The sequence below is a fragment of the Mus pahari genome, chromosome 20, assembly GCF_900095145.1.
Source record: "Mus pahari chromosome 20, PAHARI_EIJ_v1.1, whole genome shotgun sequence".
NCBI classification, from domain to species: domain Eukaryota; kingdom Metazoa; phylum Chordata; class Mammalia; order Rodentia; family Muridae; genus Mus; species Mus pahari.
The window spans coordinates 42,489,086-42,503,723 of record NC_034609.1 but is presented as its reverse complement, the minus strand read 5'-3'; the positions used below and the strand labels follow the sequence as shown (position 1 = coordinate 42,503,723).

Genomic DNA, 14,638 nt, shown 5'->3' with positions numbered 1-14,638 from the left:
CCCTCTCCCTCTCCCTCTCCCTCTCCCTCTCCCTGCCTTCCCTACCCCATACCTGGGTGTAATGCCTATGGAAGCCAGAAGAGGGCGTTGGATTCCCCTAGAGCTGGAATTACAGGTGGATGTGAGCCACCTTACCTGGTTGCTGGCAACCAATCTGGGGTCCTCTGTAAGGTCCCCAAGAGCTCATAACTGCGGAGCCATCTTTCTAGCCTCTAATATGTAACCATCTGTAATGCCGGTGTTAGGGTGACTTTATCATTTCGGTTGGGCTCATTACTATTTTTAGGATTTTAAAATTTATGCTCCTGAGATTAGTTTGTGATTTTAATTTTTTTGTAAGATTTTTGCCACAGTTTAGATAAGACATGATCTCGCAAGAACAGTTGCTAAGCATCCCTCCCTTCTCCTTTCTGAGAGTTTCTGTGAGATTGGTATTCTTCCGTCTCTAATGTTTGGAAACACGAAGCTGCCATCTGTGCCTGTAGCTTGCTTAGTTGGAAGGATCTCAACAAAGATTTTTTTTCATAAATATTGGGGTATTTAAGATTATTTGATTTCTTCTTAGGTCATTTAAATGTTTACATGACTTATTTGACCATTTATTTGTGTGTGTGCATAAGTGCGAAAGCCTTGCTCTCTGGCTACCACACTCTTTTGTCATGACTGACCCTATCCCTGGAGTCCGATCGGACCCTCCCTCCCTTCAGTGGCTCTAGTAAGGTATTTCGTCACAGAAATGAGAAACATATTTTCATTTTTGCACGCGGGGAAGGAAGGCAGAGTTTTGCCAATGCTGAGCCAGGGCTTCGAGGCTTAGCTCTGTTTCGTCCCCAGACGGCTTTGAGCATTTCGCCATGATCAGTCTTCATCGGTCCGAATGTGTCCTGGGATGTGTTTCCTTCAAGTTCATCCTGTGGTTTGATGAACTTCTTCATGTCTTCCATCCATTTAGGGCAATGCCTGATCAAATCTTCAATGGGCTGCCCAGTGTGACATCACATCCTGTCCTGGGACTCCAGTTTGGATTAGAAGTGTCCCCAAAGGTGTTTGAACAGACGGTGGCGCTGTTTGGGAGGTTGTTGAACCTTTCAAAGGTGGAGTCTAGCTAGAGGAAGTGAGTCTTGGGGGAGGGGCATGTCCTTGGGGTTCCAGCCTGTTTCCATGCCTACAGCGGTGGAGTTGCTCACCACCACTCCTGCTCCACCATGATGGACCACACCCTCGCAGACAGATTCCCCACTAAGTTGCTTCTTGTCAGGTTTGTGCTGAACATGATTGGAGAAGTTATGAATACACGCCACTAACGTCTCGTGTGCCCCAATTCTTCACTCTCTCTGTGCATCATGTTGTTTTTCCAGTCACAGATCACAAATCCTGGTTCTTCTGTTAAATGGTTCCTGGCAGAACAGAGCTCAGGAGGTTGATACATCTCAGTTCTGGCACGGTATTTGTGATCCCAAGCTTCGGGTGTCAGTCCTTTCCTTCCATCTAGTCCTTGGACATGCTGTCTCAAATATCTTCACAAGTCTGCATCTCCCTTTGACTATCAGTTACAAATTCGTTCTGGTCCGTAGGCCCAGGGCGTGTTATAGACAGCGGTTCTCAGCTTTCCTAATGCTGCGGCCCTTTAATACAGTTCCTCTGTTATGGTGACCCACAAACCACAAAGTTGTTGATGTTGCTACTTTGTAACTGTAATTTTATTACTGTTATGGATCATAAGGTATATGTGTTTCCTGATCATCTTAGGTGACCTCTGTGAAAGGGTTGTTTGACCCCCCCCCCCAAAGGAATCTCGACCTACTGGTTGAGAACTGCTGTTTCATTTTCTGGCCCTGCTGGCTCCAGCCCCGGCACTGCTTATGGCCATATTTATTTCATATATGTGGGTACATGGTCACTGTCTTCAGACAGAGCAGAAGATGGCATCGGCTGTCCATTACAGATGGTGGTGAGCCACCATGTGGTTGCTGGGAATTGAGCTCAGGACCTCTGGAAGAGCAGTCAGTGCTCTTAACCGCTGAGCCATCTCTCCAGCCCCGAGAACTGCTGTTTTAGATTATGAGTTGAAGGTTATTATATAGGAGTGAATTGGTTGTTTCCTGCTGTGGACTTTCCCCAGACAGCTTGAGGTCCTGCCTTCTCTGCAGGGTTGCGGGTGAAGCTGGGTGGTGAGGCTGGGCTTCAAGTATAACCAGTCATGGTCAAGTCTGGCGTGCATGCCTCAGGTGTGATCCACGGCCTCAGGCTGCTCAGTTCCTGAAGGCTGCAGGAGGCACAGCTCTTCTGGAGTTGGAAGAGCTGCCCATCTCTCTCGTCATCTCGATCATCATCAGCTCAGCTCCCTGGCACCTTCAGGTGTCCTGAATGAGAACTTAGTTGGATTCCTCTAGCCGGTCTCTTATTTCCTGTGAGACTGCAGGAGGTTTCCTACGGTCAGTCGTTTGTTTGAAAATCCACTGGGATGCTGGCTGGGGAGAAAGCTCAGTGGTTAGGAGCGCCTGCTGCACTCTGGAAGAGAGGGAGTGGTCCACAGTGTGTTTAGTTCACAGTACCCACATGGCGAGTCTCGTTTCAGGGAATCCCACAGCCTCTTCTGGCCTCTGTGGGTGTGAGGTTTGTATGTGCTCGGCCCAGGGAGTGGCACGATTGGAAGGTATGGCCTTTTTGGAGTAGGCATGATGGCACTGTGGGTGTGGGCTATAAGACCCTCAATCCTAGCTGCTTGGAAGCCAATCTTCCACTAGCAGCCTTCAGATGAAGATGTAGAACTCCCAGCTCCTCCTACACCATGCCTGGCTGGATGCTGCCATGTTTCCACCTTGACAATGGACTGAACCTCCGAACCTGTAAGCCAGCCCCAATGAAATATTGTCCTTATAAGACTTGTCTTAGTCATGGTGTCTGTTTACAGCCGTAAAACCCTAACTAAGACAGTGGGCATCCACGCATACGTGCATGTCCACACTCGATCCTGTGTGACTACACCTAAATGAAAAATTTAAAATATGCAGAAAAGGAAGTCCATAATGGAAAAGCCTCTTAAGTTTGTGCCCTTCCCCCTCCACTTGACTCTCACAAGTGTTTCTGTCCCCCCCCCCTCTCCTGGAGGAGAGCATGGGGAGAGGAGGTAGGGGTAGGGGCATGACTGCCTCTAACCCGGAATCAGATCCACAAGTCCTTTCGATCTCTTCGGACCAGCTCCTCTCCCTCGCTGTGTCTGTAACTCCGATGATTTCATAGCAGAGGTTGTGGGGACTGCTGGAACGTTCTAGGTTTGCAGCTACACCCATCCTGGCACTTCTCGCAGCCCCGTGTTCTATCGCTGTGTTTGCACAAATTCCGGAGTGATCGTCAGTCTGCAGAAAATCAACTTTGGAGATTTAGCTTTCCGGGCGTTAAATGACAAAAATCCTTAGTCTTTCATCCCGTCAAATAGCCGACTTTTGTAGCAAATTAATAAACACAAGCCCTCACTTTGGATAAAGCTGAGACACCTGTTGGTGCGCCGGATAAATTGGTTTTTCCCAGATAAACCTAATACCCAGAGATAAGTCTCCAGCAAGTGTCGAGACAGCCATTGCTTACAGCTCCCTCTGATGGACAGGGCCTTTGCTGGGCGTGTCCTTCTTGCTTTAACTCTCTGGAGCTCTGTTCAATATGACCATTCCTCCTCACAACAGTCCTGTGAGGTAATTAATCCCAACCTGTTTTCTGCTTACAACTCTGGGGACATTTCCATCCCCCAGAGACATCTGTGGCTTTGAATTTCCTTGTCTGATGATAGAGTTAAGTGAGTTAGGCAAGGGTCTCCCCCCCCCCCCCCGGGCTGGCTTTTCTCGGGTGTTGGAGCATCAGCCTTAGCTCCGCTCTTTACTTGAACCCGGCCCTATCCAGGTGCAATTCATGCTGCGAAGCTTTGAGAAGCTTTATGGCTTTTTCGGGGGTCAGGAGGGCTTGAAGTCGTCTCTCTCCTCACAGCAATGCTCTAAGCAGGAACAAACCTCCTTAGTCGACATGGAAACTGAGTCACCAAGTTCAACAGGCCCCACAGGTGCCCTCTGTGCACCACACTGTGAGAAAACAATGGAGACCACTCCCTCCTCTTCCTCCAAAGAAACTCGAGCTTTATAGGATGCCCTTAGAAACCAGACAGCTAGTAAGAACCAGAGTGAAACGCAGCCTCATAGAAAAATGCCAGCAATGTGAAGGATGGAAAGGAACTGATGTCCTAGAGGAATCTATCTGTCTTTTATGTAGTGCTGGGGACTGAATGCAGCACTGAAATACATCTTCGTCCTGAAAAAATGCTAGTCTGGATATTAAATTCTTAAAAATTACATTTGTATGTATGTGTGTGTGCATGCCCATATATGTGCTTTTCTGTACGTGTGTGTGTGTTTGTACATGTATGTGTGCATGTGTATGTGTTTGTGCATGTGTGCATATATGGGTGTGCATGTGTATATGTGTGTGACAGGGCTCATGTGTGGAAGTCAGACCACTTGCAGAAGTTGTTTTTTTCTACTATGGACTTGGGTTTGAACTCAGGTCTCCAGGTTTGGCAGCAAGCACCTTTACCCACCAAGTCATCTCACCAGCCTCTGGATACTTAAAAAAAAATCCAGAAGTCAAAACATCTTTAAAATTAGTGTATAGTGTCAGGAAAGGTGGTTCAGTGGTCAAGAGCATTTGCTACTCTTCTAAAGGTCCTGGGTTTAGTTCCCAGCACCCACATGGTGGCTTACAACCGCCCATAACTCTACTTCTAGGGGATCCGACCCTTGCTTCTGACCTCTGCAGGAACTAGGCATGCATGTGGTACACAGATGTTCATGTAGGCAAAACATTCAGACACATTAAATAAACAAGCAAACAAATAACTCAGAAACAAAGTTAAAATCAGCATGTATTCATTGCCCAGAATAATGGGTTTCATTGACGTTCAGATGTTTACATTCCGTTCAGAGCCTGGCATTGTGGTGTCCCAGAGCTGTCCATCACTGCCACCCTCGTTTATGTAGCATGTGACACAGGCTGTGCTGACTGTCCCTTCCTTTACTGCCAGCACTTCATGAGACATCACGCAGTATTTATCTCAAAGCCAGGCGGGACTAGTCCTCTGAAGTAAGCTCCTGCCTGATCTCTAGGCTGAGCCCCGTGCCACCTTTCTCAGTTTGAAGATGTATACCCTTTGCCCACTTTGACTTCTCTCATGTTCATATTCTTTTAAGATGTAATGAATGCTGCACTTTGATGGTTAGTTTGGACTGTCTACATGGCATAACCTACAGGAGCCTTTTAACTGGGGGACTTGGTCTGTGGGCACATTTGTGAGGGATTGACTGTCTTGATTGTTCAGCCCACTCTGGGCGGCACCATTCTCTAGGCAGGGTGCTGAGATATATAAGAGTGGAAAAAGCTAGCTAGCAAGCAAGTGGGCATGCATGCATTTTATTTTTCTTGGCCCTTGACAGTTGATATAATGTGACTAGCTGCTTCAAATGCCTGCCACTGTGCCATTCCTGCTATGATGGACTGTAACCTGAGATTATCAGCTGAACAAACCCTCATCCTTACATCTTAGCATTGAGAATTGCCTTTCTACAGCAGTCTGTTTTGGAAACGGACAGAATCAAGTCTAAGTTTAGCGTCCCAAAGCTGGCCACATGACCGCATGCACAGTCCTGGGCCCCTGTTCTAAGCCAAGCATTGTGATGGCTTCATGGTCTACATTGCAGGCCCTGGGTCCCACCTGTTAACAGTGTGGTGCCTGCTCAGTTCTCCTCTCTCATCTTTACACACGTGTAGCCTGACTCATGACCCAACCCCCAGGCTCATTGTCTCCAAGGCTACTAGAATGTTCTACTCTACATCAGCCTACCCATCTTTAAGGTTTGCTATTCTCCCTTGTGATTTTTCTTTATCTCAGGATGGAGGAGGGGCTTTTCTGGGCATACTCTAGTCAGAACAGGTATGACCCTTAATAGGTCAGTCATTTTACCTAACTCATGAACTCACCAGACACAAGGATCTGTCTGTCTGTCTCTGTCTCTCTGTCTCTGTCTCTCTCTGTCTGTCTGTCTCTCTCTCAGTGTCTGCTCTGGCTCTTGGTGGATGACTGTTCATGAGCTCTCTTGGTGCCTTGAGTGATTGTCCATGAGCTGGTTCAGCACAGCAATTCCACCTCAAGAACTCAGGGTCTTCTGGCCACTTGAGGGACTTTGTCATTGTTTAGTTTCATCTGTTACTAGTGTACGTGTTTATGGATGGAGGCATGTGCATCCCATGGCCCAGGTGTGGAGGTCAGAGGACAACTTGAGGAAGCTGATTTTCTTCTTCTAGCAGATGAGCCCCAGGTATAGAACTCAGGTTGTCAGGCTTGGCGGCAAGCACCTTTAGCCACAGAGCCATCTCCCTGCCTATTGTCTGTGATGCTTTGAAGCTATGACCTTCCCAGAGCCATCCAACCAACCTCTTCATAGCCACTTGCAGCAGAGGCAGCCCGGCCTCTCCTTTACCAGCCCCCTGCTTCTTTCCCTTCCAGCTCTGATGTTGCAGGTGAGACTCAAGGGCTGACTTCACGCTGTCTGTAGTGTGCCACGGATGGCTTGCTTGTACCATGTGTGTCCTCATGAAGCTGGGTTGGAAGTTCTTAGTTCACACCTTGCTGCTGAGTATGACCGGCGTATATAAAAAAGCCCATGAGGTCTTGACGTAGGAAGACTCTGTCTTTAACCTGGAATAGCTTGCTTTACAAAAAAAATCAGGAAGGGAGAGATACTTTGTGTGCATTTGATGTAACAGACATTTCAGTTTGGCCCCTCAACCCTGATCCCTGCCCCTGAAATAGTTCTTAAACTAGGAGCACCGATCCAACCTGAACTGGTTTCATGTGTGTTCACAGTCAGGCAAATTGTATCCTCTGAGCGAACTTTTAGAGGAAACCCTTTATTTCCTGCCTCCTGCATTTGCAAGATTGGCCATGCATATAATTACGATCAGATGCATCATGGGAAAGGACAGTGGCTGTTAATAAAGTTTCATATAATCCAAAATTACCCATACCCTACCCTTGAACCAACCCTTTCTCCTTCTGAACCCTAAAAAGAAAGGCTGAAATGTAATCTGCTCCTCAGGAGTCACTATTGCCCAGAGCCTGTGACTCCCTCGCATCCAGCCTGCACCTTTGCTCATGAATAAAGATGCTGTTCTGCCATCTGCACCCACTTCTTCAGATCTTAGAGCAAGACACCAAGAAGTTGGAAACACCCAGCCTGGTGGAGACCTCAGTAACGGTTCACAGCAAACCTTGCCAGCTCTGTACTCGGGATCTCCATGACATTTCCAGAACCCGATCCCTTCTCCCTTCGGTGTCTGGTGCAAGTCATCCACCTTATGTCTCCTAAGTCCTCTCCCCGTGTCTGCCATTGCCACACAGTCTGACCCCCAAGGAGCAGAGAGTGCCTGAGGTGCCACACACTCTGCTTGCATGCATGTTTCAGGAGATAGGTTCTAGCTCATTCACTGCCGTGTCCCCAGCATCCAGCTTGGCGTCTGGCATCGGATACTGAGTTCTTAGTTTTTGAAGGAGCAGAATTTTGTTAATACGCAGCAACCGGCTGGAGGATCCAATGTCTTTCCATGGAATTGTGTCACGATGGGACAAATCCATTCGGACAATTTAGTTCCAGGGGTCAGTGATATGTTCTCCTATTCTATCCCAGAACCTCCTGTGCAGCTGAGAGACATCACTGAGACAAACGGTGGCTTCCTATCCTGGGATCCATCCTTGAGAGAGTACAGTGAGCCCCAGTTCTGACCCCCTAGACGGATATATATACCTTTCCACAAAGACTGAGATTCCCTGGCTTGGGACTGTCACTGACCCATGTGCCAGTAGCAGCGGTTTATCTGTTCCCACTCCCTTCCTCCTCTTCAGGAATGCCCCACACCCGCCCCACATACAAACACACCAGAAAGTGACACACATGCACCCTGATAGTCCTTCCCAAGGGACTCACCGCTGTCGATGGCCAGGAACAGGGCAGTGTACACACTGTTGTGGACGAATGGGGACTCCCGGTCCAACACAGCTGTGGTGTCCACCGTTCCATTGATGGGGTTGACACTCAGCCAGCCTGCTGGGTCCTTGTAGACAGAGTACCTGAGGGAGATAATATCCCACACATCAGGCTGCATCCCGATTAGCGTGAAGAGGTGTGCACCGAGCGTCGAACCCTGGCTCCGTGGTTCAGTGTCAGGCCATGCTTAACCCTTTCCATTCCAGTTGCTCTCTGATCATGCGCTGTACTGTACAGGTGACAGGCAAGCCTCCTTTCCCACTAGCGACCACCTCACACGAGGAGGCTCTTAGGGTCTGCCTGGCTTTCACAGAGGCCAACGTCACAGCCATTCCCCTCAGCCACAGCCCAGGCTCTTTTCTGTCACACCCTGGGGCGCACTTCCGGTAGAGCGAAGTGGAGGACGAGTCATATTGAAGGGACGGACAGGACAGACTGACGCTTGGAAGAGTCACTGCCTTGAACAAGGATAACCCCAGCAACCTCACAGAAGTTGTCACGCCTGAACCAAGGCAGGGGTGGGCAGAGGTGGCAGGAAAGGAGGGGGGGTGACACAAATGGAGAGGGTAAGCAGAGGAGGACAACCTGGTCAGAGGCGGTCACTAGGATGCCATTTCAAAGAGGACCAGAGCACGTTAACTGGCAGCCACTGTCCCCGATCCTGTTTCAGAGTCGGGGTTTCTGTGCTGTTGGTGGCAGATGGGCAAGGGGGGGGGGAGATAGCATAGTTGACAACTTTGATTCCCAGAGTGGCGACATGTGTTTGTAATCTCAGCTCTAGGGACACGGAGACAGGAGGATTCCTGGGACTCCAAAGCCAGCCAACTTAGCCTAAGCTGTAAGACCCTGGACAGTGGGGCGCAATGTCTCAAAGAGGAAGGTGAACGGTATCCCAGGAACAGCGCCCCGGGTTGATCTCTGGTTTTGTCTCTCCTATGACAGCATCGGGGTGCAGCACCCACTTAATAATAACCACATATACAGGAGAGCAGCCTCCTGCATCACACCAAAGACCTTACATAGCAACGCACAATCCTACTGGCGCAGTGTCTGCCAGCCTGCACACCATGCTGGTCGGCCCCAGAGATATCGGCTCCCTTCACTGATGAGGAAACCACAGCGTGGTGTAGAGGACATGTGTCTGTGCCAATCCCAGCAGGGCACAGCTCTTTGCTGTGAGCTGGTGATAGCCATGGCAGGGTCGGTGCATCTGAAGAAGCCCCTATGAGTCTCAGGCTCCGTGCACGGCACCTGAGGGTGCTGTGGCTTCCAGGCCACCGTGCACCTTTGTGAGTGATGTTCTGTAGCTATTCCATACTGCAGAGCTCTGGAATCAATGCTCTCACTGCGGTGGTCGAACTGGGAGGGATGGATGGAGGTTTGCCAAAACTCAACTGTTTTTCAAGACCCACTCCAATAGCTTCTCTCGGAAACCCGGTGTGACATCTCTGTGGTTCTTATCACCCACACAGGTCCTTGCTGGCTGTGGCCTGATGTGGACTGTGTGGATCGGCTGTCCTGGCCATTGTCTAAGCTCTCTGGTATGAGGATGAGGTCAGAGTTGACTAGACTAAGCAAGGCCTCTGTGTCTACGCTCAGCTCTGGGCTACACTTGCAGAGTAACGCACTTCTGTCTCTGTGATTCACAACGACCCCACGAAACTGTATTAGCCTTGTTCCTAAGATACAGCAAACCAAAACTAAAGTTTTAGCAACCCAACAAAAGTAGCCCACCTAAGACACAGTAGAAATTGAGTCCAATGCTAGTACATTGGATTCCAGGGGCTGGACTTTATCCAGCATGCTGTCTGTTCCTCATGTTCAAGGCTAGGTACTGTCCCTAGAGCTAAGTTGGGTCCCTGGTGAATGATGGAGCAGTTAGACTGAGCACGGAGATCTATGCACACTAGACAAGCACTCTACCATTGACTTCTCCCAGCCCCTGGTGTTTGGAACAGGGTTTTACTCTGTAGAGCAGTCTGGCCTCGAACAAATTCCATCTTGGCTTTCCAAGTGCTGGGACTGGAGGTGTGCACGACCAAGCATGCCTTCAGCAGGCTGGCTGCATCTTTTCCAGTGGGACTCACTGTGGGGCAGGAGCAAGCACACAAAGCTGACATTCGCTTCTCATTTTCCAGGTGACAGGTTCACGGTGGATCCAGGAATGACTTGTGGGTCAGTAGATTTAAAATAATGAGGATTTTAAATGGGCCGTATTTTATTCCCACGCGATGCAACTCAGTTCAGAACATAAATAAAAACCGAACCAAGCGGCCCAGCTTTTCGGGCTGGTGTCCAGTGGCGCTGTTGCTTCTCAAGATGCCATTTGCCGTTAGCTTTCGAGGCTGTGATTCCACAGCGAATTCACAGGTTGCCTTGCTTATTACTCCTGTTCAGAGGCACTGAGCTGACATCACTGCATGGTGTCATGGTCTCAGAAGTGACAGTGCCACAGAGCTTCCAGTGTTAGTAGCCTGAGATGCCCTGGGTCTAAGGCAAGCCAGGGCTTTGAGGGATGGTGCTGTAGTGTTCTTCTGTCTTAAAAAGTAACCAGGTTGGGGCTGGAGAGATGGCTCAGCGGTTAAGAGCACCGACTGCTCTTCCAACAGGTCGTGAGTTCAAATTCCAGCAACCATGTGATGGTTCACAACCATCCGTAATGAGTGGGGTGTCTGAAGACAGCTATAGTGTACTTACATATAATAAATAAATAAATTAAAAAAAAAAGTAACCAGGTGGAGGATGGGCGGGGGATGGGCGGGGCTGCACACTCCCTTAAATCCTAACCCTGGGGAAGAAGAGGTGGGTGAGTTCCTATGACTTTGAGGCCAGCTTGGTCTACATAGGGAGTGCCAGGCCAGTGAGGAACGGAACAGCGAGGCCTTGTCTCAAAAGAGCACCCATTGTTCTTGTGGGGGACTCAAGGGCCTATATCAGGTGGCTCACAGAACTCTAACTTCAGAGTTTCTCATGCCTATGGCCTCTATAGGCATCAACACTTGTGTGTGTGTGTGTGTGTGTGTGTGTGTGTGCATGTACACACATACAAGCACACAGACATATATATACATATACGTGCACACACATGTACATGGGCACACACATGCATAATTAAAAGTAACAGTGATAGATATTAAAATAAGTAGCCAGGAGCCGGGCGTGGTGGTGTACGCCTTTAATCGCAGTACTTGGGAGGCAGAGGCAGGCGGATTTCTGAGTTCAAGGCCAGCATGGTCTACAGAGTGAGTTCTAGGACAGCCAGGGCTACACAGAGAAACCCTGTCTCGAAAAACCAAAAAAAAAAAAAAAAAGTAGCCAAGTAGGGGCTGGACATGGTTCAGTTGGCATAGCACTTGCTGCACAAACCTGAAGCGCTGGGCTCCGGTTCCCAGCGTGGCAGGGGAATGTGGAGAAGGAAAACCCTTGGGCTTCCTGCCCAGCCTCGCAGGACTGGAGAGCCCCAGGCTTGGAAAGAGACCCTGCCTTAGAGAAATAAGTTCAAGTGCTCTTGAAGAAAGGGAGATACCCCATGTTGACCTTTGTTATTTACATACATGTGTAGATACATGCATGGGCATACTACACATACATGCACACCTGCACATACATGCATACCTACACATACATGCATATCTACAAATAAATGCATACACACACACACAGAGCAATTTTGGTCAGAACACACCTAATGGACATGGAGGCCAAGGGCTTCTCCACTGCTAAATACTGCCAAGTCCGGCACCTGTGCTAGCTCATGCTGCCCACATGATCCAAACTGACAGCCGGAGAGTGGCAGGGACTTCCTCCCTGCCCCACAGGGGACCTCAGCTCAAGACCACCTGCCAACAGGCTCTTCCACGTCATGGCTCTTGAGTACTTTTGTTAAATCAGCCCTTTTGAGCCAACTGGCCAGACACACTATGTAAATTTCTGACATTTTCAAAGCTGTCCTTTTAATAAACCTTTCAGTATGAAAATACCAGCCCTGCAAAATGTTTTCTGTGCTTCTGGACCCGAAAAACGCATATGCCTTATTAAATTGAAATTTCCAGGCAATTTATCTGTAATGTGAACTTTGCTTGTTACAGGAGTAAAAAAAGAAAAAAAAAAAAAAAAAAAAGACGATGAATCAAATTAGGAACAGAGCTCATTTCAGTATGTAATGTAGCCTTGCGGACATGCTTTGAGCTCTTGCCAACCCCAGCTCCGGGTGCAGACAGTGTGTCAAGCTGAGGACGAGCCAACCAACAATTAGAAAGAAGAATATAAAATGGGAGAATCAGAGGAAAGACGGGGAGTTAGGGTACATGACTGCACGTGGAGAACCCCGAGCACTGACCCACGTGTGGTGGCTCTTGATGGTTAATCTGACAGGATTTAGATCGTCATAGAGACACACTTCCGGGTGTATCTATGAGGGTGTTTCCCGAATTGGGGGAACCGAGGATGGAAGACAAGCCCTGGTTACCAATGGCCCCATCCCACAGTTGGGATCCTGGATACAATAAGAAGGAGAAGGTGAGCAGAGGACCAACGTTCCTATCTCTGCTTCCTTGCTGGAGACACGACGTAAGCAACTGCCCCCCTCTTCTGATGCCATGCCCACTCTCCCCTCCCCCATCACCATGGACTGTCCCATCAAACCACCAGCCCAAGTAGACCCTTCCTTCAGTTGCTTTTGTGAGATACTTAGTCACAGCGGTGAGAGAAGTGAATACCCACTCCAGTAAAGGAAACAGAATATTATTACACATGTGGCTATTTGATCACACTCACAGCAAGGGATGTGAGAACAATTTCACAATAAGCCACAAGTATTTTCTGTCCTCAGTATTTGCTTCCCACAGCACCTATAAGTGGGAACACACGTCCATAACTCCCTTCCCCACTCCAGAAGATGCCTCACAATATACCATCGCATCATCTCGCAGAAGAGGAAGCAGGCTTAGAGTGGACCAGCACTTGTTCAAGTACTACAGTAGCTTTTAGATGGCAGAACTGTGGTTCCAACCTGGCTCTCTGTCTTCCAGGCTCAGACCAGCTTGTTTGTCTAGAGCAGGTCACATGAGCTGGCTGCCCTACACCATTGGCTCTCCAGCTGAGATGTGCACAAGGTTTCTAGGGTTGCTGTATGTATGGTAGATCCTTGTCTGTCTGCCTGCCTGCCTGTCTGTCTGTCTATCTATCATATCTATCTATCTACCAATCTATTCATCATATCTATTTATCTATCTATCTACCAATCTATTCATCATATCTATTTATCTATCTATCTATCTACCAATCTATTTATCATCTATCTATCTATCTATCTATCTATCTATCCATCTACCAGTTATCTATCTATCTTGGATTTTTTTTTTGAGAGAAGAGTCCAGTACTCTAGCCCAGGCTTGCCTAGAACTAACTACATAGTCAAAGCTAGTCTCAAATTAGTCGCTACCCTCCATCCTTCTGTTGGGATTATAAGTATGGGACAACATGCCAGCAGACCCCCACGCTTCTCTCCTCCTCCCCTCTCTCTTCATCTTCTTTCTTTTCTCCTGTATTTGCATGTGTTGTATTTCATGCTGATGGGCACATCCTGGGCCTAAGAACACAGATCTGAATGAGTCCCATGGGGTTGTTTTGTCCTTGAATATTTTATATGCAGGGCTTGAGGGAACTCCTTCTTGAGTCTGGAATTATCTCACAATCCCTAAACTTTGCTGAGTCTTGGCTTCTACTTGGTCAGCAGAGTCTTTGAGAAATCTCTGAGGGACTAAAACAACCCAAAGACTGCAGACCAACACCAACTGTGTCCAGCGGCTGGGAAGATGTTCAGAGAGGTGTCAGGATTGTTTGAGAACATAAGGAAACCTAGGACAAGCCACCACCTGACAGGGGAAGTCACCAGAAGAGGGGGTGAGAGAGAAACTTACGGGTACTTCAGAGGAGGGGACAAATAGCAGGCCAGGGGAGGTTTTGGAAGGTAGATGAAACCCCATGCTGATGGAAAGACAACTGCTTCATCCGTGGACACCTTGTTGGATGTGGAGTGTGGTGTGTGTTGTCTCAGAACACTGTTGGGAACACGATACTAAAAGCAACAAGCATAGATCCATCCTAAGGTTGCGGTAACACAAACTTAAAAAAATTCATATTTTCCTCTAAACTCTTCATTAATGTTTTTCTTCCTCTATTCTGAGTGACTTTTGGTTCTTTCTGGGAGTTGTCCTTCTGTCCTGGCTGTCCTCTTCGGAGAACAGTTAGCTGTCTACTAACTTTTGACAACAGTGGAGTCTGGCCTCTTTGGTTAGGGTATCTGCTGACACACACACACACACACACACACACACACACACACACACCTTAAAATAATAGAACGGTCTGTTTTTTCAGTGTTTCAGACAGCACATGGCCCTGGTGAGTCCCCTCCACACAGGTCCAATTGCACTGTGTGCAGGCCAAGTTCATCCCCAGTTGATTGATGCCATTGGCCTGGGTGGTGGTGGTATCTGACTGGGGCTATTCTCCAGGAAGGCTCTCAAGCAATCAGCTCCCTGGGAAAGGAG

General features: G+C 48.4%; 1 protein-coding gene across 1 annotated transcript in view; it reads right to left on the bottom strand.

The window, feature by feature from the left end:
- The window catches only part of Cdh13 (cadherin 13), a 1,027,905-nt gene that overhangs the window by 28,597 nt on the left and 984,670 nt on the right, over positions 1-14,638 (bottom strand). The window contains exon 11 of the mRNA XM_021220018.2: positions 8,025-8,167. Coding sequence (XP_021075677.1) covers positions 8,025-8,167 — 143 coding nt within the window. The remainder of the gene's footprint in view (positions 1-8,024; positions 8,168-14,638) is intronic.